Here is a 23,627-nt window from a genome sequence, read left to right on the forward strand (position 1 = left end):
GTTTAAAATTAGAAAGATACTTAAGTCATGAAACTGAGCCAAATGGTTCCTTTGTGTGAGTTGTTTCAAGAGTTTCAACTATTTTATTTCATCTAGCCTACCTGTTTTGATGCAGAACTTTTTTTATTTTTGTGCACCTTTTTAATTACTTGCTATTTAGTATCATGGAAAATGAAGTGTGCTCCCTTAAAAATGTAAATAAGTAAAAGATGATTAAAACTGCCCCACTATTGCTCCTGTTTTCCCAAACAAAAGGATTATAGAGACCTGTGAATTTTAAAAATGTAATTGTTTAATGCACATGTCCACAATACTGGCTTTATCAGACAGAAGGTGAGCAGATAAAGTGATTGTTAGGTATTATTCCAGTGCACCACAGTTGGTACACAAAAAGGATCTTTAGCTCTCAAAAAGCTCTATGCAACTGTTAGCTCTATGCAACTTGTCTCCTATAGTTAGTGAGGAATTCAGAGAATACTCAATAGCAGTAGAAACTAGAGCAGGGGAAAAATCTAACATTTTCCTCCCATTTGATAAACAGTAAATGCATTGACAAATTCACCTGTCCAATTAACCCTGAAGACTGCTACTATGGCTGTCCGTTACAGTATATAAAATGCTAAATATATCAAAACGCAAATTTAGTTATTCTTACTTTTAATTAATTCTTACTTTACTTTTAATATGGGCCACATATGGCCAGAATACATTCCACTAAAAAAGAGCTGTCCTCCTCTGGATTTGTTTGTCCAGAGCCTTGAACACAACTATATTAAAAAAAAAGTACAAAAGAAAAAAGCATTATTCAGTCAGAAACATCAAATGTAGTTCTGCTTCTTGGCCCCTGCGTGACATTGAGTGCAAATTTAAACAGGAACCGGCTTGTCTGCCTCCACACTGTATTTTTTAGCAATATCATGTTGAGGCAATAAGAGTAACAGTTCCTGAAAGCAGGTTAAAACTGTCTCACTGTTGAACAGAGGGATAACAGGAATAACAGACAGTTTAATAATGCAGACTGACCATATGGTAGCTGAGTGAACATTTTTTAACTGTAAACTTAGGGAACCTTACTAATTACTCCATAAGCCTTATTAAATCATTTTCAGGGATTAAGCATCTGTTACATGCTTGTTATTCATAACATTATTAATCTCCATTTTTCTTTCTGTGTCTCCTCTCAGACACCAACCTAAGCTCAGATTGTTTGTCGTTTCTGTGTTGGCATGACCCTCATAAAAATTCATGCTGCATTTTTACCATGGTTTTTCAAAAGTGTGCTGTGGATTTCTACAGCTTCCAAATACTTCCGCCCTAGGAATACCATCATAAATGTTTCTAAGCAAAGTTTAGTGTAATGTACAATTGTTTCTGTGGTCTGCTCTGGTAAAGCAGAGTGGAGTCATTTTAAAACTATAGTAAAAAATATAGCTAAAAATATAGCAAAACTATGGTAAAAGCACAAACAATGATAAGTTTATAAAGGTATACTTTCACATGTGGTGCTCAAATCCCAGATCTGAGAATGAGTACCTCAGAAGGCAGGCACGCTCCTTTTGTGCTGCCACAGAATATGGCCAGAAAGTGGAGTGTTTCAATTGTGTAGGCAGGAACGTTTAGTTATTCCCACTTTAATACAAAGCGTATACCTGTTTTTTTGTTGTTTTTCCCCCTCTGTGTAGTGTAAGTGCTCAATGCACTTAATACAACCTGAACCACTAAATGAAGTCTCTGCTGCCGTGTGCTGTCAGTCCCATGCAAACTGTCCCTACCGTGTGATTGCCTGAAAGACTATAATTAATAACAAGAGAAGTGTAGCTATTGACCTTTTCCAGGTAATCGTCAGCCCTACCGTTAATCACTGAGTGATCACTCTTCTCCTGGCAATTATCAGCTGCCTAGCACCAAGGACCGAAACAACACAGAATAAAACGCCATTGTGTGAATCACTGGATGAAATGTATTATGTGTACAAAATAAATCAAAGCACAATATATTTTTTATGATTGAAATCTGCAACATTTTTTAAAAACTGATTTTTGCCATTGTTATTGTTATTATCATGATTTTATTACTATTATTATTAAACATGGGAAATTTCAGAACTGAGCAGGGAGAAACGCAAGCTGAAATAGCAGGGGAAATAAAATGACTGACCTCTCACAGAATGTCAGGTCAAGTGAAGGTATTGTTCTGATTGGTTTTGCTCTTCCTGTGTTCATGCAAACATGTAGCTCTGATTGTCTGACGGTGACGGACACACAAACGCAATTGGAGGATGGCAAGGCCTTCATTTGCTATTGAAAGATGACCGTTACACTCTCGGCTTTGTTACAAAAAGTTTAGAATAATGCCTAAATATTCTCCCTTTTTCCTTCAAAAATGATATTGTTAGGCTTCTCCTTAAGGTTCACTTGACTGGCCTGAACCTTTGCAAAGACTGTTAGTCCAACTGAACTTTTTTCAATGGGTTGAGTTGCAGACTAAAGTTTATTCCTCACCGTTTCAGAACTCAGAAAATCCCTCAGTAGCATCCAACATATCGTAACATGTTTGTGTTGGGAAGAATTTTTCAAGCCACAAAGAGTTGGAAAGCACAGCAATACTTGATTAAGTCACATTCTGAGTCCAGGGTTGCAAAGGACAGTACTCAGATATAATCACAAGCAGGAGGTTCAAACTATAACATACAATTGTAATATAATTAGTCTTTACACTGTGGTCACCTGTATCTGGAGTATCACGGATAATCAGAGTATAGGCTACAGATTTCAGTCCACCACAACATACTTACACCATTACTTTTCCTGTTTCTTTCTGTCTATCACATACAAGCCAATATACAGTAATATATATACACGGACTAATAGCTAGTTCCTCCAGCACAGTCATTATTGAGATTCAGGAAATAGAGAATATACCACTGCAGTCACATAGCAAGAAGGAGGAAATTCTCTCAAAGAAAAAAAGAGACAAAACAAGTAATGAGCAAATAGGCAATGAAACAAATTCACATTAACACATATGTAGAAGCCCCAGGACAGAAAAAGTATAGGATTAAAAAAAAATACTATTCCTCTATCAGTAGGGAGATCTATGATAAGAATTCAGCTAATTGAGCTGTTTGTGTTGCTACACTCGTTTTCCCTGTACTCTGCTCCTCACTGAGCCATAATTATTTGCAATTTGCCTAAGTCATCCATTTGCTGGTACGTGAAGCATGAAAAAGAGGCAATTTCAGAAAAATGGAAATGCCTCTCAAACTCAGCCTTGGGGAAATAATGTGGTAGAAGTTACTGTCTGATAGAAGACTATCTGATAACTGTCACATGGAGAGGAATATTAATTTGTCGGTGTTAAGGTGGCTTTGTTCCATCTTGTTGACACTGTGGAGCCATCAGGCAGCAATAAGACCTCGCGTCCAGTGCCCTGGATTCTTTTCATTCTCATCTCATCTCCTCTCCATCAGACCTGTGTGTACTTACCAGTCAGCACAGATTACAATGTCAAAATGGCCTTCCAGTGCCGAGACATCAGACTCATCGTCCCATCGCACCACGCTGGGAAGAAAACACAAAAAAGGAATTAGCCACAGTTCTTCCTTATTTAAAGAGGTGTGCATTCCTGCTATTACATTCAATATAACTGCTTAAATAAAAAAGGACAGTTGTGCTGATTTTTTAGCCTTTATTTTACCTGCAAACAATAAAAGACATTTTTAAATAGTAAAACATGCACCCTGTACTCCCCCCTGAGTGAATATTTAAAATACAGGGGAATACTAGTGCTGAAAAGGCTCAGAGGATAGCCTTTCTAGTATGGTAACAGCCAGAGATCTGTTTTTGAATAGAAAGAAAATGTTACCACTAAGGGATCAAATGGATCTGCACTGAATATATACTGCTGCGATATAACTCTTCTATATTAATAATCCCAAACGGCCATTACATAACACAGTAAACATAACTTTCATAAACCTTGTCTGTAATGTTTTAAACCTGATGATCACACTATGAAACATGGTGCACTGCCAGAACAAGCTTTTTTTCTTAGCAGAGAAAACAACCCTCGTCACCCAAGGTTTGATTTGAGCAGTATTGCCACATGCATTTACGTATCAGAACATGGACACTCTAATCCACCCAGAATTTTCAGTACATTATAACATGAAGACCAGAAATGAAAGGAAGTCTTTCACTCCATTGAGCTAATCTGTTTTTTTCTCTATAGTCCCACAGCTTGAACTGGTTGTACTGAGAACATCCCCAGGTCTAAAATCCTCTAAGAAACCCCTCTGGGAACCCTAACCAGCATGCCTTTGGGAGGTGTGAAGAAAGTGGGTCACCTGGCGATAACCCTTGTCAACACGGAGAGAACATGCAAACTCCACAAAGACACATACTTCAAGCAGGAATGAAATCTAGGGCCCTGGAGCTGTGAGGCTGTAGTTCTCAACCCCATGCAACTATGAAATACTGTGGGTTTTAAATTCTGCTTAGCAAGGAACTTAGAAGTGTGAAACTGGGGTAAAGCAGACTTTAAATTCTCCATAAAAAGCCTCTGATAAATTTTGAGCACAAGTTTTCTCATTACACATAACAGTAAAATAAGAAGATCAAAAATCACGGAACATATCGGGCATTTTACTTTTTTTAGCTTAAAAGTTTAGTCTCAAAATAGTCTTATTTAATTAAAACCAATCATGTGGCAGTTTTTTTAACAACCAAAAAAAATGGAACAGAGGGTTCTGTTCACAAGGTACTACTCTGATCTTGAAGCAAGCGGCCTTTTCAGTGGGACATATGTAAGGTTTGAAACAGAAAGCACTTCACACATTTCATAGGCCGAGAGTTATTTACTGTACAACTCGTACAACTTACATTATAATACTGGTTTTGTGCCGCTATAACAAGAAACCAGAAAACACAGCTCTGTACTAAGAGCTTCTAAAGACACCGCCTTACATGACGATAGCACACTGCAATGGCATTCAGGGCTTATTTCTGAACTACTCCTGCGTTCAGAGTGTGATCCACTCTGACCCAGCAATGCCTGGACCTGAGAAGGGAAATATTTGGAAAAGAACCTGGCTTTGGGAGCAGCCCAAGTATGGTACTCAATTAGTTAAAACACTTGACTTTCCTTAAAAGATGCCATATTCCAGACAACAAAATCTGATTATTAATTAGTAATTATTAACACTCAGTAAACAAAAATTATGTCTTGTGGAAACACAATCTTTCTTCCCAGCATGGGGTTGAAATCTATTATTCAGTGACTTCAGAAACAGAAACACCCTCATACAATCACACACGACCTTCACCCTCCCCATCTCACGTTCTGACAGGAAGCTTAATCTATAAAAAAAAACAACCAAAGTAATGCAGCCTAATTATATGTTTACTTTTTCAATTTACCATCATGGCATAAATATAGGAGGAGGAGAAAAAATAACAACTAGTGAGATCGTTTAACTTTAAAATGGCTTTTTGAGATAATTAATTTTATTTCCAGTTCCCTATCCCTACCCTACACTTACGAACATGGAATCCAGTGCTGTATGTTTCCTTTATAATTATTTCTGGATGAAAGCTTTCAATCAAAAGTTTTCATTCAGCACAGCCATATTCCTGAACTTGAACATTAATTGTAAAGTAAGCCTGAAGATCTGTACTTGCACGGACAGGAATGTACACCTGTGCTCTACGTACTGTACCAACTTTATTATGAAAGTTACATCAATGGTATATCAGTGAGAGAAAATAAAGCTTTACTATGAAGTCAGATCTCAGATCTCAGAGGCTAAGAAAAACTGGCCCTTCATAGAACTGGAATGAGTCACCTCTAGAACTGGAATGAGTTCAGTCATTATCATTACAAGATACTGTATAAAGACACAAAGTTCAATGCAACCCAGCCCTGACCCCAGATCATTCAGATCTACAAAACCAAACAGACTACCTGTTTAGTCTGATCCACTAAAATGTAAAACGAATGCTTTGTGCAAATTAGATATCTGCATTATAAAGCTATACATATTAAAATAAATGAAAAAAAGTTTGTGGTCATCATCTTCTTTTAAATTGTAATTAATGACATTGTATACTAGCAGCACTTGAGACAGCTTCATTCAGAGCTATTAAAACACTATGAAACAATTGGATTAAATACTGATGCCTTACCAGCTTGACACAGTGTCTGTCTTGAAAATGCCAGCCTTTCTGTTCAGTTCAATGACTTTGCGCACATCTGATTGTCAGTTAAGAAAATATGGAAGTTTTACCCCACACATACACACACAGACAAAGTTGAGGTGAAGCAAAAATGTCATGGCAGGGTAGGGCTAACTGTGGAAAAAACCAAGGCAAAGCACAGTTCTTGCATGCTACAGTACAAGCATTGCAAAACAGCATTTGTTGTTCATATTTACTGATGTGTTTCTTCACAAAAGAAACACACGATATTTACACTGAAATTTAGGCCTATGCTCACTGCTCTGATTAAAAGGCACTGCTCCAGACTGTTTTTATTTTTCTTGAATTGTAAGGTTCAATTCTATATAAACAAGAACAAGAAACACAATTTAATTCACCTATTTAGAAGTGTATCTGATGTCCAATTACACTCAACAAAACACTCAGCCTGTTACGGAATATTCAGACAAACAAAACAGAAAAGGGTCGGTCCTGGAGAACTTTTATAATAACTATAATTGAGAGCTTAGAAGCTAAGCAAGGCTGGGCCTGGTCAGGACAGGGATGGGGCACCTTTAAGGAAATCCAGGTAGCTGCTCTTAAGTCCTGGTGGAACAGTGGGTAGCAATCTTCCTTTGGATAGCATTTCTAAAGAAAGCCAATGCCTCAGTAATGCCTCAATGCCTCTTGTAAGTGGAACTCAAGCTGTAGGAGGTGCGATTTTTCAGAAAGATATGTCAAGGTCATGACTACTTGTTAAATAAACTTCCACAGTTACATTTATAAGAGAAGTGATATTAATGATGGTGTCCTGGCTAAAGTACCCTTGGGCCTATAAAGTCTGGCCTATCTAAAGTTCCCCCTTAATTCAATTGGTGAATCAATTGCTGTTATCTACCTGATCTGGCATGAAATGGGGCTGTTGGCACATAACGACTCCTACCCAGGAGGGTGCAGCACCTTATTTGGGCTTCTGTCCCTATACGTAGATCACTTTGGGATCATTTGTAATGAAAAGGATGAAAATATACCCATGTAAATCACATCAGCAACTTTGCAAAGGGATGTTCAATTTATAATAAAAAGGTATATTTGTTGGACAGACGCAACCCTATTTTATTTATAAAATGCTCTGTAGCTTTAAGGTAATTTAATTAGAACCAAAGAATCTGGATAAATCCTATATATGTATACTGTATATAACCAGAGTGGTTGCACAGATCCAATTCAAAGATCAAAGGCTGGAGTGTCTTCAATGTGCACCTTGTACCCTTTTAAAATGTATATAGCTCAGCTGAGCTGTCACTGCTGGAGAAGAGGGGCTTATCTTGTAATCCCATCACTAGCAGTGACCTGGGTGAAAGGTCGAAGATACCAGAAGTCTCCCTGCTTTACTGTATCCTGCCAAAACAAAGCAGATTGCAGAACACAGACAGGAGACCAGGCAACAGGGCCAATAAAAGTGTTGCATATCTCCCCTACGGTGCTTTCTTCAAAATTAAGTCATGTTCTAGACAGAGGAGAGTTTCTCCTCAGCTCCTGCCTGTGAGAAAGTGACATGTATCAATTATACATAATGGGAAAATATTGATTGATTTTTAACTATTGGACATTTCAGAATAAAAACATAAAATGTAACTCATAAAGCTGGGTTAAATCCTCAGATGCTTAAAATTTAAACTTTTACGGGTACAGTACAGTGAATCTAATTATGAAGTGTACCATGCGTATTGTTTTTTAGTTGGAAAAAACTAATATTTTTCTCTATTACAAAGGTCTTTGTCAGAAATTCATTTTCAATTGTATTTCTATATTTTTCTCTCCTCAGCCAACCAAAGTAATGCAGCCTAATTATGTGAAGACAACGTTTGGTATATAAAACGCTACATTTAAGCAGGAGCCATTTAAGTAGGAATGAAAATCTAGAGCTTTTTCATTATTATTTCCCAGTAGCTTCACAAAAATAATTTCCTTTTCAAAAATATTCTTTTAAAGTATTGATAGTCTTCACTTATTGATTGCATTGGCTCCGAGTAGATTCATAAATCGTCTATTACATGATTATGCTAACCTGAAGTACAGAAATGTACACTTTTTAAAGTATGACTTCAATGACTGTACCCTTTAGTGATCCTCTTCAGTAAAGCCTCCAGGCTCTTTACAAGCTCTGTTACAATCTCACGTATTTATGCATTTCTGAATGGATGTGCTGTTGGTGATGTAGATACTGATTCTCAGAACTGGTTTAAATGGTTGAGACAGAGCCTGGTTTTAGCATTGAGAGTAACAAGGACAAGGGCTCACAGCATACAGATGCAGGGATGCAATCAGAATGTACACAATCTCAGAGAAATAAACTCACCCTAGAGGTAGTTAAAGGAGAAGGAAAAAATGTTACAGACCCCACAGCAAAACAAATCAGGTTAAATAGATGTGTTTCATTACGACACCCAAATACTTTGTTTAGCATTGACAGAAGAGTGTAAGAAGTAGGCATGGCTATCAAAACAGTTTTCTGTGCAGACACTGTAAATTAGAGAAATGGAGACTGACTGAGAAGGCACAGAGCCCCAGTGGCATTTTCTGTGTTTACAGTCATAGAGATACAGTACAGTTCAGAAGTTTAGAATACCCTACATTTATATTTCCTAAGAATATACAAGTGTACCTTCCACATCAAAGTTCCTGTGCCCTTTTAGAGGCAGTTCTTTTTTCAGTGATGTATGGCAATTTCAGGGATTACAGTGAAGAATTAGTCAAATTGTCTGGTTCCCTCACCACCTCTGTTACACAGTGTTTCCAATTGGTTGGCAATGGAATTCTAAGTATCCAAAACATATTTCTAAACATCCACATCCTTTATTTAGCTACAAAAAAAGACTTCACACCTTGAGTCTTCAATGTGTTAACTGACAACCTAAACTACCATTTGCTAGCATAAATGGTTCAGATGGAAGGGTAGTGGCATAGGGGACCGAGCATTCCCAAATTTGTATTTGGCCCACCTAATTATTTTTAAGATATTTTAAAAATGTTTCATCATTTGATATATGCGACATATTGGTCTCTCCCAACAACAAAACAAAATCCTATTCAGGCCCTGGTATTCAATAAACTCATGAGAAATGTTAAACACTCACAACTGGTATGAAATTAGTGAATAACATTGCTGTAATAAATCACCTCCACAAAAACCTTGAAAATGGATACTGTCGTGCAAATATAGGTTAAGGCCAATGAAGCTTCAAAAGTTTAACTGTATTTTTATGTATGTAAGAATTTCCAGTTATATGTGATGCTTAAAAAATATAGTAATACGGAAAGACTTTAATATGTTTCTGAAGTATTTTAACATGACTTTTCACATTTCTACATCTAAAATGTAAGATGAAAAGCACAACTCCTCACATGACTAAAAAAATAACGGTTGCTATTTTAAAATAGCTCTTTAAGTTTAAACATCCAATGACATTTCTTAAACAGCCATTTATAATTGTTTACACATAATTTGAGATTGTACGACCATCCAAGTTTTTTTTAAACTTTTTAAAATTCAGATTACTGCAATCTGAAGCATGTTGTCAAAATTTGTATTGTTCCTCTTTGAAAAAAGACTTGCATACTCTCTGTTATCTCCTACATAATCTACTTTTACAAACTACAACAATGCCAAATATATAAAATATTAGAGCAGGCCTTCATTAGGATAATACAAGCCATAAATTCAGAACGTATCACTGTTGCGAAGATAGAGTCAAGGACTCTACTCATCAAATTATTTATATGTGATAATCAAAACTCCTTTGTTCAGTTTTTAATGCAGAGCTGATCTCCCTAAATGTTTTTGTTCAATCTTATGCACAAAATATTTTTAATGGACAGTGCAGTTTCAAAGGCAAAGCTCAGCATAATGCTGCAATCATACACTACACAGAACAAAATAATTTCTCCCATTGAGCCTGAAAGTTAAAAATAAATAAAACCAAACCATTATTTTCATGTTGAATGTCCAGTCTGTAATGGTCATACAAATAAAATATTTTTTCTTTAGAGCACAAATTGAGAGCAAATTGTATTTATTTTCAGTCAGTTATTCTATTGTTCACGTCTTTCTAATTTCAATATGAGGACTTACACTGGGCCTGGTCATTCTACAAAAACCCACAATCATTTCAGCACCTTTGTTAAACCCAAAACACTACAATATCTGCATTTTCCTGGTTCTTTCAGGCACTAAAAGCTTTCACTTTGTTTTTAACTAAGGAACTGGCGATGGTTGCAAAGTAATTAACATTTGAGAAGCTGCTATCAGCATTTTAATATGGTACTGTTTGTTAAGACCTTAACCTGAGCTCCCCGCATGTCACTGGAAAAAATACCGTACCGAACAATGGACAGGAAGTTAACATACAACTCAATTTGACAACTTTAATTTCTAGTGTTTGAAGTTAATAAATATTTATTGTACAAACCAGAACATTTGATGACTTCAGGTGTTTACTTTACTGGTAGATTAATCTAACTGAAGGAGGCTCAAATTAATGTGTGTAATGTCAAGGCGCATATTGGTATATTTTTATGAGGCTGACTTGCGGAATACCATACCATGAGAAACTGTACAGTATCCTCTGATTTGTGTCTTAATTAGGGACATAGGCCATTTGCATAGATTAATGAAAATAGTATCATATGACTGGTAGGACCACAGTAATTTTTTCTAAGTATGAATAATGGACTAAACCAAGGGACACAGAGGCAAAACAACTTTCTTTTTATCTTAAGGGACTGACTGACATTTCACAGCACAATTCCGGAGTCCTAGTTTTCTAAAGCATCCTTAATCTGCTGGTTTCAATGAGGATTTATTCATTGCTTTCATTTTCAAATATGTTTTTATTACCATACAGTTAGTTTTCATTTCTGTCACTAGGATGAGTTGGATGGGACAGGTCTTACAGATTTCAGTCTAAACTGCAAACAGATTAGTCCTTTGGAAATTAAATTCTACTGTTTCAGATGACTGGCTAATTAAGTAAAAAAAGTCAACAGAACCCCACACCCTCTAGAATGAATGAAGAATTTCCAGAAGGCAACTGATTTCTTCGCTGGCTCCCTGCAATGCTTCATGGGTATCAACTAGCAGATTCCATTAAATTAGTCTACCAACAGTATATATTTACACAGGAGAGAACCGTGAAATATAACATTTCTACACAAGAAGTCAAATGGAGATATTTTGCAATGTTTAGACAGGTTTTGTGGACCCAGCCTTTTCTGACGCTTTGTTAGTGGGACATTCTCAGATGAACACTACAAAGGACATAAAACCATATGGTTGGCATAGCCAAAACTACAGCGTGTGCACTGCTATTGCTATATAATCAAATGTCATTGAAACCCTCATCTATACAGCAATTGGAAAGCAAAATAATTGTAACATTAACATTTAATTTTCTCTTACATTAGGTCAAGTAAATACTGCAAACAGTACCAATGCAAGGTAGAATTTGGTTGCAGTAAATAAAATCATTTCCATTGAATCCAACAGATTAAAACAGACCGAGATGCAAAGCAACTTAAGTTGGTGGACTGCAGTTTCCTACATATATTCCTACATGTATATATACACATACCGTGGTTAAAACATAAAAATACTGCAAACCTTCTTACGGTTCCCCAAGTTTACAGGATGCAGTTATGCACTGCAGTATTGCATCATATGTAATGTAATACCTTAACAGAAATAACCACTTGTGGGTCTGTAGTAATTATATATATATATGAGCATATGAGCACGAAGCTCAGTTGATTCTAAAGCAGAACAAGGATACTTTGGATGGCCTTTTCATTTCCATCTGATAGCAAAACTTCTTTCGCATCAGCAGAAATAGCGATCTGAGAAAAAAAAAAGAGAGAGGGGGGAAATGAATGTAGGAAAAAAAATACACGCCAGTCCCGAGGAGGCCCCAGCATACCCCGAGCTCCCGACTGCTGGCATTCTGCTGCTTCCTCACCTAGCTCTTTTGCAACAGTCTCCGGTCACTCTCCCTTTTTTTCCTTCTTCCCTTCTTCTTTTTTTCATTTTATGTCTGCATTATTTTAATCATTCAATCAAATCAGTCAATACTTTTATCATTCCATTTGCGAGGAGCCTCTATCTTGCTATCATTCTGTTCGGTAATTGCATTGTGACAGCGGATGATGGTATTCTGAGAGGCTTTCATTTGTGGGTTTCTGTTTATCTGGCAGAGCCATCATACAAGCCTGTCACTCTGCCGCTCTGCTTGCTCTGTCTGCTTGCCTGATGCCCTTCATATAACTTTGCATTGCAGGCAGATGGCTTTGTAAGGCTATTTTTTTTTTGCGTTTTCTCTCTCTCTCCCTTTTCTTGTATGCATGGCTTTGTCTGTGTGTGTAAGTGAATGTGTGTGTGCGCGGTGTGTGTCTGTGTGTACTCTGACATGCTCCTGCACTGGGGCTGTAACATTGTATAATGCTGTATAGCACCGCGACAGGTTTGTCAAATGCCAATCAGACCCCAAACAATATGCTTTTATTCGTGGGACATAAAAAAAAGAAAAAGAAACCGCTTTCCTGCCACATAAAATTGGTGCCTGCATAAAAAGTGAGTCACAGGGCTCAGAGAATGCCTGGTGACGGTTCCTCAATGGCCGAACGAAGTCAAAAGAATCTAATTAGAGCCGTGGATCAGTCTTGCTGGTATAAAAATGCAGGAAACCATGATGGGCATCACCAGGGAAATTTGGCTGGGCTGTTCATTGGTCATTTATCATCTATCAACACACACTGCTGTGTTGAGTTTGTATTGAGATGTTTTAATTGTGCAGTTCTTTTTTTCCCTCTGCAGCGTGTACACTGTCACCCACATGTGCACATTGCCTTGGACCTATGCAGAGTGACAGTAAGCAAGAGTGAAGGGGGTTCGATAGGTACAGCAGGGTATTCATTCAGTCAGGCTCAATTTTAGCACAGGCCTCCTTACCAACACTGGCCACTGGACAGGAGAGAAACCTTGCAAATTATTTCATCATTCAGTCTTGCTGAGACCCCTTTTCACTGGTTGATGCTTGCAGCTCATGACAGACAAAGCGCTGCAGTATTTTGCCCAGTAACCTGGATCAGTTAAAGATCAGGACCTGGGGACAGCTCAGGTCAACTCCAGGTCAGACCCCTGTCCTGTCTCCATGTCTTCAGTGGGTTTCTAAGCAAAGGGCTGAAAACAAACACCCACAGAGGGCCTCTAAACATCAAAAATCAGATCCCTAGTTAAGAGAAATCTTAACAGCTGTTAATTGTTATATACTGTTTATCTAATGAAAGTTGACATTTCTACATTGTTCTGACACTAAATTTCCATTTGTGATAAAGACTAGTGATCTTTTCCACTATGTCTGTAATTCTACAGTATTTCTCCCTATTTATATATCCACATAGAATAAATATTATATTCCATTATTGAAATAGAATGTATACATTATAGTATAATGCATAAAGTATGTATATATATGTGTGTGTGTATATATATATATGTCCAAGAAGAAATTGATATTTTACACAGTCTGTTATTCCAATTATATCAAATATTTTTCTCAATGTCAATTTCACTCTGATTGCCTGGCGGTCAGAGATGGGCTATACAACAAAACAGCCCAGGGTTAACTGGAACAGATTTTGGTGCTGAAACATGGGCCAAAAAAAAGGAGAGGAAGTGCTCCAGAGACAGAAAGAAAAAAGAGAGAGAAGGGGCTTGTACAAATGGCGGCAAGAGAAGAAAAGGCTCCACTGGCGGCCTGCAATGTCACAACAAGAGATATTGACTACACAGAGATAAAATGCTTTTGCTCATCTGAAGCAACCATCAAATCAATATGATTCGAAAGCCAGTCAATCTGGAGGGTCTCTTAAGACTCGGTAGCTTGACCTCGGCTGATGCAGTTGACAATCCCCAAACCTGTCACTTGGAAGTGGTACTTAGGGCTTTTTCTCTTCCAGCACCTTGTGAAATCGTTCAGCGTGTGTGTCAGCGCACGTGTCTTCTCATGTGTACCTGTGAGACGGCGTTGGTGAAATGATGGTGCTTTAGAGGGGCTTTTCTTTGTGTAAATTTATGTTATGATTCTTACCATAAGTCCAGCCAGACAGGTCATCCCTCCACCCAACTCACACACAGTGACATCCCTAAAATTACAGGAGAAGAAGAAATTAAATATCATCACCTGTAACTGATCAGCTGCTTATGGAATATAAAGATAACTGGAGGAAATGTTGATTCAGCTTGTGTGTTGTGCAACACATGACAACGTACTACTTTGTCACACTAAATTAACGACCTGCCAATAAATCACTCTTCACAGTGGGGAGCCCAATGTTATTCCAGAGTGGCCAGTGATATATTTTTGTGTCTTTAACAGGCATCTCCGAAGGGAAAGTATTTTTCTTTTTTTAAAAAAAAAGAGGACTGGCATTTGACATTTTTTCTTTTACACAACCATTTTACTTTTGAAAAATGCCAGATAAAGATGGGTGTCCAAGCTTTCGGGCCCAATTGCATATCACTCACACACAAATACACCATCTGGCAGCTGAGGCACAACAGGAACATCCAGGAAGTGGGGAAGAATTGCCAGACCATCTTCTGCTGGCTGTCTTTATCAGAGTGAGAACGAGGAAGAAAAGTCACAAAGCAGTGGCGACAGTGGGGGGCTGCCTCATTAGCCCTTCCTGCAACATTTATACCACTAGGCTGACAGAAACAGATAAAGCGAAATCTGACAAGGTGTCCTTTTTCTGCAGCTTTTGTTGCTCCTTCTTTTTATTAGTTGCAGGCAATGGGCTGGGCTGTCCTGCTCATGGGCCCAGGGGCAGATGCCTCTTGCACTCTGTCAGCACTGTACTAGTTCAATGGGAATCAATCAAATGCTAATTCTTGCCTTGCAAATGATGTCCCTTTGCATAAGTAAAATAAAAAAAACATTTAAAACAATAAAAAGGCAGAAAATACCAAGATAGAAAATACTATTTGGTTCCTTTATTTTACCACATAAGTCAATTGACAGCAAATTCTGATTTACAGAGACAAACTGGGGACCCTTCTATAAAGTATGACATTTACAAAAGCAACCTGAGCAAAGTACTTTGAACAACGGAACAACAGCTGCATCCAACCTGGGATTAGAACCCACGACCCTTAAGAACAGAGTCTAGAACCAACTAAAACAGCTGCTTAAAAGCTAAAATATTGTACAGAGGACAGTGAAAAGGTCTCATGCCTTTATAAAATGTGATTTCTTTTAAAAGTAAGCCTTACATATTATGCCAGCCAGTTGAAGACTGATTGTGACTCACAAGGGTAAATCACGTTCTTTTCTGAGGGGAGTACAACTGTCACATCACCAAAAATCTGGGCACAATCCATCATTCCACTGTGGATGAGCTCCAGGACTAACGGCCAGAGCAGCATTCAGGTAGCTCCAGAGTGAACTTGAAGAAACAAACTGAGGGCATTGGAATCGATTGTATTTAGTGTAGTTCTGACTTTCTTTGGCAATAAATTGTTAAATATGAGCAACAACAATTGTTCTTTTTATTGGATCTGTCAGAGTTTATGATTCTAAACAGAAAAGGCAAATACTTTTAACAAAGGTTAAGGTTGCTGATTTTCCAGGAATAAAGGAAACACAAATTTTTAATTTTCACACAAACCTTCAGGATAAAATTGTTTTTTTATGGTTTAAGCAGAGTGCTTCATAAATATGCCTGTGGTTTATGCAATGCATTCATCAGTGAAGCACGTTACACATGTTCTTTAGTGTATCCTTAATGTTAATAGACGACAATCCTGGTATTCTTTTTTTAAAAATATGGGAAACTCATTACAATATTGAACCTTCCATGAGCATAAGAAAAAATAACTCAACAATGAAGCCACATTGTTGTAAAATGAGCAATTAAAAATTAATGTGCACAATGGTTCTGGTATAAGCATCAGTTAGGACAAAGGGCTACTGACAGGTAGCTATTTGGCTGTACAGTCTCTTAAAGGGATAAAAAAAAATCCAGTGATATGTTGAAATCCTAGAGCTTTCAGTAAATCTGTTGCTTTTCTTGAGTGTCTCCAGCAAGTTTGAAGAGGGGGTTAGTGAAGACAAGTGACAGCAGCAGGGTGTACTGGTTGAAGCTAACATTATGAAATCCATCATTCCCAGAGGTGGCACATTGGAGCATGTCTCACACACACACACACTTCTCTCGTATCCAGAGCGCCCCTGTGTTCCTGTTTCATGTCACTCTGCAGAGTGTTTCTTGCTGTTATGTTTTAAACACATTTTCCCTGCTCTGGCCATAACAGAACAGTACCCACAAACATTAATCTCATGCAGTGAAGCTCATCCTTTTCTGACTTAAATCCTATCAACGGGACAAAAACTGTTCTTAATGCAATGCCCACAAATGTCAAATAAGAATTTCTGGGAATACCCGAATCACTAGACTGGGAAAATAGAGTGTGAAGGGGGCTGAGAGAAAAGGGTTAAGAAGACAGGCAGTTCATCACTTACTGTACTTTATTTTTACATGATGTGTGCATGAAATGTACCTAGAAAGGTTAATGAGCACAGACAAAATACATTCCCCCCAAGCTCTAAGGTCCAACTCCCCTTGTCCCTAACCACCTTGCAGGTCTTTCTTAAAATGCTGTCTTATTTGCAAACCAGTGTTCGCCTGACCTTCAGAATGAAAACCAATCGATCCTCTTTTTCTTCACTCCTGCTTTCTGGAAAAAAAGGAAATCAAAGAGCAACATAACGCCTTGAGTGGAAATCAAAAGTCTCAGATGCCTTTCACCCCAGCCAGGAGCTTGCACTGCAGTATTTGCGCCCACAGGCAGCAGGACGACTGAAGCGGAGAGCAGGGAGTGGGGAGTTGGGGGGGCACCGAGAACCCTTTGTACTAAACCTCAATCAACACAGTCAGTCAGCAGCTATCAATACAGCAGTGTGCAGGGGAGCACAGGCCAGGCACAGTGAGACTTACCTGAACATGTGGCGGTTCTTCAGGCAGTAATAGGCCAGTACTTCTTCTGATGGCCATACACCTGCAACAGAACAGCACAGAAGAATTTAAAAACTGCTGGAAATGAGCAGGGGAAAAAGAAGCTTAATCACGATGGAACGTTGTCTAGAGGTTACTTTGCTGAAATGGGAGTCAAAATACTAACAGTTGTGTTAAACACCTTCAAACAATACTGAGTGTAATACCGTAATTTTAATATTCTGCTTATAAAGACTATAAATATAAAATACACTTTATAACTTTGACCAGATCGCATGTTTTCTTATATGTGCAATTACCATTTATATTTTTGTAGGACACACAACAGCACCAACACAAGAACCAATGAATAAAGGATTAACACAGATTTCACCACAGGTCCCTGGCTAGTTTAAACCCACCCTATCTCAGACGTGCCAGGCCAACAGTGGATTACTGCCTCTGGATTCCTAGTTGCAGCCTGACAATGACACAGCCCTGACTCAAAATATAACTCCCTGGACTACAGGGCTCAGCCTACACTCTGAACAAGTTCTGTACTTGTTGAACCACTTAGGAGGTTCTTTTTCAATTGGGCAGAGCCTACAGCACATATCCACTGATTGCAGAGCATTGAGATTCAGTCTCTCCATCCTTTACTCCCACCATCCTAGCTAAGGATGAACTTATGTTTTAAAGTCCCTAGACTGATTTGATACAAAAAAGGAAAAGCTGATTAACAACCAGAAGCCCTGTCACACAGGTGGAAGTAAAGATATATATTGGACTTGAAAGATTGATGGTGATCAGTAGGTAATCAGTCTTTTCAACCACACTACACAAGGTGTAGCAGGTGTACTAAGGTGTGCCCAATCCTAAACTACAGCTTCTTTTGTGGCATACAGGAGCTGTTATCAGGAAGTATATTGCTCTGGATGCAAAACGGAGTAACCATAAACATACTTTTAATATGCAACAGAAAGGAGGCACAAAATGTGCCTTGATAAGAGGTTGTATTTTGTTACATAGCTTAGGGAAGACAAAGAGATGTGCAGAAAAAAATAATTATACAACCTTGAGACACTGCTGCTCATGTGAATTTTAAATATTTACAGCCTGATTGTTTATGTGATTGATTTGTTGCATTCTGATCTTAAATCCCACATGCTGTTACTCCCTCAGAAAAAAAAGCTTTTATATTTGCATGTTGAAAAACACAGGATACAAGAGAAGAATAAAAAATGGATGCAGAGCAAATAATCACAAAAGGATACCTCCAGCTCTACACAGTACCACAGCAGCTCTCTTACTAATCTTCACGAGTATAATTTTGCTACTTAAACATACACCAAGCTCTGAAAAGTCAATATAACTATATATATAAATATATTCTCAATTCCTGGGAACACCTATCAATTGTAACAGGCAGATGTGCTTATCAGTTACTGTCAGTTGTCCTCGTTTAGTTAAGTAATAAAGTGTTATAATTCCTCTATTGTTTTTTTTGCATCAAATTTGGCACTGGAAGAAATAAACACTCATTTCTGGCTGTTGGTATCTTTGATGGAGGAGCTCAGCTGCTATTTTCTTGATATCATAGCAGAGAAGCCGAAATTAAAAAAAAAACACAAGAGAAAAGAAGTCGATATAATAAGCAGCTTAAATGCACCCATCCGCAGTTCCCCATGTCCAGACACAGGGCCATTCACAGCCAGCACCCACAGCTCCCTGAGCTCCGTGATGTGGTGAAGCAAAAGGGGATTTAATAAATACTTATCGATAATGCGTCAAAGTGTTTCATTCCCATTAAAAAAGGATGCCAGATTGTTTTCTTGTGAATTTATTCTGCGTTCCTGCATGAGTGAATGCGTGGGAGGAAGAGACATAGAAAGCTGTGGTATTTACTGGAAAAACACCTGACTAAGAAAAATTAACAGTAGTTACACTACAATTAGGCATCAATCTTTTTTCTACAAAAGTTTTTAGGTATATTCTTATGCAGAAACGTTATACAGTACATGCATGAATGTGCATCCATTATATTTATTATTTGTATATACAGTATGATGGCACCATACAGTATATACAAATATAATATACAGGTATTCTAAAGTATATATACTATGTAATATGTATACTGTATATGGAAACACAAATATTACATTTGTGTTATACACATGGTATTAATGAATAAAATATAGCTATAAGTGTACATACTTTGCACAAAAATGTACACAAAAATTGCGCGTAGAAATATATTAATAGATAAAAGTGCTTGTGCATTAATACGCAGTAATATACAGCTGAATACATATCTTCAAATGTGAACAATAATGTTGAACTACAGCATTCAGCACATTTTTTCCAGTTTTTTTACTCCTATGATAAAATTATATATTTTGTATTGATACATAATGATTCTTCAAAATAACATGCCTTTACTTGAGAACTGGATAACAATATACACACAGGTGGAATTCAGAAATAAATTATAGGTACAGTTAGTGGAAAATGAAGGACTGCAGTTTCAGAGGGATGCACTGTAATATATCATCCCTTGAGATGAAACACTCAATTAATTTCGATAGGGTAGGCCTGAAAATCAGGTCAGAGGAAGACACACTTCCGTTAACTGAGATGAACAAACGATTTCCGATTTGAGACTTTATACCATGAGATATATTTTCAGAGTTATTAACAAACTTGCAGAACATTGTTTATGTTAATCGGTAAATTATGACCAACACAATTTTATTTAAAGAATACAGTTACAAGGAAAGATGAGAAAACAGAACCTTTCTGCATATTTAAACAAACATGTGTTGTTATCCACATGAAACTTGTGGTTTTGATGAAACAGGTTTTTCAGTTAGGCAAAAATAAAGACCTTTGACATACATCTCTTTTGAGGTAGAAACATAGCGGTACACAGTCACAGCACCCATGCAATGAGGGTTTGAGTAAAATTGGTGAAGAAATTTAAAAATTTCATTAAGAGAGTGACCACCTGAGTGGCTGAACTGGTAGTGGTGCTCATCAGAGTATAATTTGAGCTCTGTGATCACAAGTCATTACACGACAGCGATCAGGATTCCTGAAGAAATGGCGCAAACTTTGTGTCTCTGAAGGGAAAGTGACATTATTTGACCAGGGCTGTTCTGGCTTTCAGAAACACAATGATGTGTGAAGGGACGACTGGCTTGAAGGTGGGTGGGTTGGAAGACACTGCTTGCAGTTCCTCATTCTTTCCCTGTGTGCAGTGGTGGGTTTTGTAACTGCAAGCATGAGATGTGAAAAACAGTCTTTTTTAAAACCCACTCTCTTAAGATGTGAAACTTTGTTTCAGACTCAGTCCTGGTGATGCCAAGTGCAACACTAAAGTTAGGTTATTATAAAGAGACTGGCTGCTATAAAGAGATCCAAGGGCACTGCTTTTAGAGAACATAAGATTATAAGCGATCTTTCTCGTCTTCTTATCCATGAACAATACAAAGCAGCATAGCACAGAGCAGCAGAGTCCAGCCAAAAGAAGCATGGAAAAGCCAGTCCTTTCTTAGCGAGACGTGCAATTAAATATAGAAAGTGTACTACAAAGTTCCATTTGGGACACGCCTTCCTCATGTTGGAAGATAAACACAAGGTTATATTTAGATGCTTTCAAAATGTTTTCAAAAACGTTCTGCACCAAGAATAAGGCGATACAAGCAGAAAATGTACAAAACAAACAAAAAAGCATTCAGAAATGCTAAAAGAACCTTATTTCTTACACGGGCAGGTTAAAGCTCAGAGCACTTTCCTTTCGTGCGCTGCTGAAACCAATTCAGTGGAATTGTAGAAAACATGTCAGTTATTCAATTGTTTAATGCAATTAGATAAGACATGAGAGATGTCTGGTTGTCCAGAGGACCTGTTCTTGTGCTGTCAAAGATGGTTTGAAGGCAAAGAAATATGAAGGCAAAAACAGTGTACTGCAAGGGTACCAATTAAAATGTAACAGAAGTGTGACAACACACAGTTAAATTTGGAATTAGCCATTCCAAATTTGCTACATGGTAGTTAACCTGCCCTTATAAGTCTTTGGTGTGGCTGTGCAAGTTTTAAGAGTTGACTCAAGATTATAATTTCAGAAAGGAAATCTTGTATTTTACTAATGTACACATACTTTTGTCACTAGCAACCTCCCTCGGAGTCATCATCCCAAGCTTTCCAGATGATCTGCACATTAACTGAGAAGTCAGATAATTCTTAAGCCTCCTCTGTTACAGATCCAATAATGGATAAGAGAGCATTTCAACATGATCAACTGGCAATCTGTCCAGGCTGCCCGGTACTTTGCTTCAAGTTGAGATTAGCGATTGAAAATTCAACAAAACCTCTGCACAAACAAATGGCATTACGACAGCTGAGTCTAAAACCAAGCTGTAGGAAGGAGACCTGGTCCTGAATCTCAGGTCCTCATCCTAATCCAACTCATTAATTTACTCTCCACCATGGCACCAATTATTTCCCATTCTATGTTTTGTAGCTCACATTTAAAAAATCTGTATTCATAAAATGGTTCTTACTTAAATGTCCTGTTTAAATATTTTGTGAGTGTTTAGCAATGAGGTGCTTTCACTCCATCACAGGTAGAACAGAATTAGAAAAAATCCCCTACTGCATATACAGTACAATCTTCAAATATTTTAATTCTCAGTAGCTGTGCCTCTGAGAGGAATGGGATTAAGTGGAAGGTGGTGTGAGTTGACCAGCCCTATAGGTGGTACCATTCATTCCAAATTCCAAAGTAAGGCAATCGAGGGAGAAGAGTTAGGAAAGTTTGTCATTCAATATGTTTATTTTAAAAATGCTGGTCATGTGCCCATCTTAGGGCAATGATTCTCAGATTCATACCTCAAAAAATGTTCTATTTGTTTCTTCCAAGTGTTACTTAACTGATATTCTTATTATTGTTGTTGAAATCAGTTGATCAGATTTATTGCTATTTAGATTGCAAGGTTTGACCGTTTGGGTTGCAGTAAAGGTCATTCCTTTTCATAATGTGCCAGTGTATGAAATAAAGTAAAATATGTGGACACACTATACACAATACTGATGCAGACATCAGTATTAGTATCCTTCATCTGCAACTAGTTTAAACACAAATGTAAGCATAATAAATATTGACAAACAATACCTATTTTATGATATTTTAAGTTAATCTAGGAGCTAAGATTTCTTATGAAGACACAGGATGTGAAAATCTGCAACTCCACTTATTTAGTTATATATATGTGCATATAATGATACAGCATATAACGACCTGAGACGTATACTGTGATACACTTTAAAAGTATGAGTAGAAAAATGAGCTCCAAATGAGCTGCATCCCGGAGACTTCTAAAATACAGAACCTGAACTGTGTACATGAGTGTTCTTAAATAAATAATGTGGTTCTTTCAGATAACACAGCTTTCTCCCTCAGTAAACAACTTTTTGGATTAAGTCTTGTGGCCAGTATAATAAGGGGGCTATCTGTGCAGTGCTGTTGCATTGTCTTTGCTCTCAGGGAAGGCAGTGAAATCTTTACACTGCTATTTATCCCAGCCCCTGATAGCTTAGTTATCTGCCTTCAAATGCCAAGATAGAGGAATCTCATCATCCAGCAGGCCAGCTGCATGATGGGCAGTTAATAGATATATCAGACCTCGGGATATATGCTAAGCTGAGCAGATGAATGGTTGGTTGATACATTGATTGATTAGCATAGGGAGAATGGCTTTCTTTTTGACAACCTAAGATTACAGTTCAGCACAGCTTAAATTGCTTACTCCTCTTCTAGCAGGCTTTCAAATTACAGTCCTGTCACCTGGATTCTGTCTATTTGGGGAATGTTAATGTATATAAACAATTAAGAAAAAAAGGAGATGGGGGTGTTGTCGACTGTGCTTGTGGAGCAGAGGAGATGGGGGGGCTGCAGGAGGGTGGGGGTAGGAGGGGGGTGGCGTGGGGTGGTGACTGCTTGGCCGTTGCTGAAACAAAATGGCTTCGTAACACGCAGGTCTTGTACTGTTGTCATTACTTGGTGAAAAATTAATTATGTTAATTTGTGCTGGCTAATTATGGGGGACATATTGGAAGTGGCAGGTTAACAGCACCCCCAGATCTGGTTAAAAAAAAAGAACCGACAGCACAATACCGAGAGGTTAGCTGAATGATGCTTCCTTTATTTTAACTGGAGCACTGTCTTCCATCCTTTGCTTTTACTGCACACACTTGGTGCCCCATCAGGCCAAGCCAAAGCAGTTTTCCAAAAAGTTTCTTCACTGCCTCTCTTTGAAATCCCCTCCTCACCTGACTTCTCCTTTTTTCATGTCCCTCAGCAAAACCAAGGAAAATGAGCTT

At 37.9% G+C, this 23,627-nt stretch overlaps 1 protein-coding gene across 2 annotated transcripts in view; it reads right to left on the reverse strand.

Moving 5' to 3' along the window:
• camkmt (calmodulin-lysine N-methyltransferase) overlaps nucleotides 1–23,627 on the reverse strand; it is a 129,803-nt gene that overhangs the window by 22,977 nt on the left and 83,199 nt on the right. For both annotated transcript variants that reach the window (XM_088934237.1, XM_088934238.1), the window contains exons 4-8: nucleotides 17,247–17,307; nucleotides 14,339–14,393; nucleotides 12,026–12,089; nucleotides 6,183–6,249; nucleotides 3,486–3,560 (exon numbers count right to left, since the gene is read on the reverse strand). In XM_088934237.1, coding sequence (XP_088790363.1) covers nucleotides 3,486–3,560; nucleotides 6,183–6,249; nucleotides 12,026–12,089; nucleotides 14,339–14,393; nucleotides 17,247–17,307 — 322 coding nt within the window. The remainder of the gene's footprint in view (nucleotides 1–3,485; nucleotides 3,561–6,182; nucleotides 6,250–12,025; nucleotides 12,090–14,338; nucleotides 14,394–17,246; nucleotides 17,308–23,627) is intronic.

Source organism: Atractosteus spatula, chromosome 15, assembly GCF_055471065.1.
Source record: "Atractosteus spatula isolate fAtrSpa1 chromosome 15, fAtrSpa1.hap1, whole genome shotgun sequence".
NCBI lineage: Eukaryota > Metazoa > Chordata > Actinopteri > Semionotiformes > Lepisosteidae > Atractosteus > Atractosteus spatula.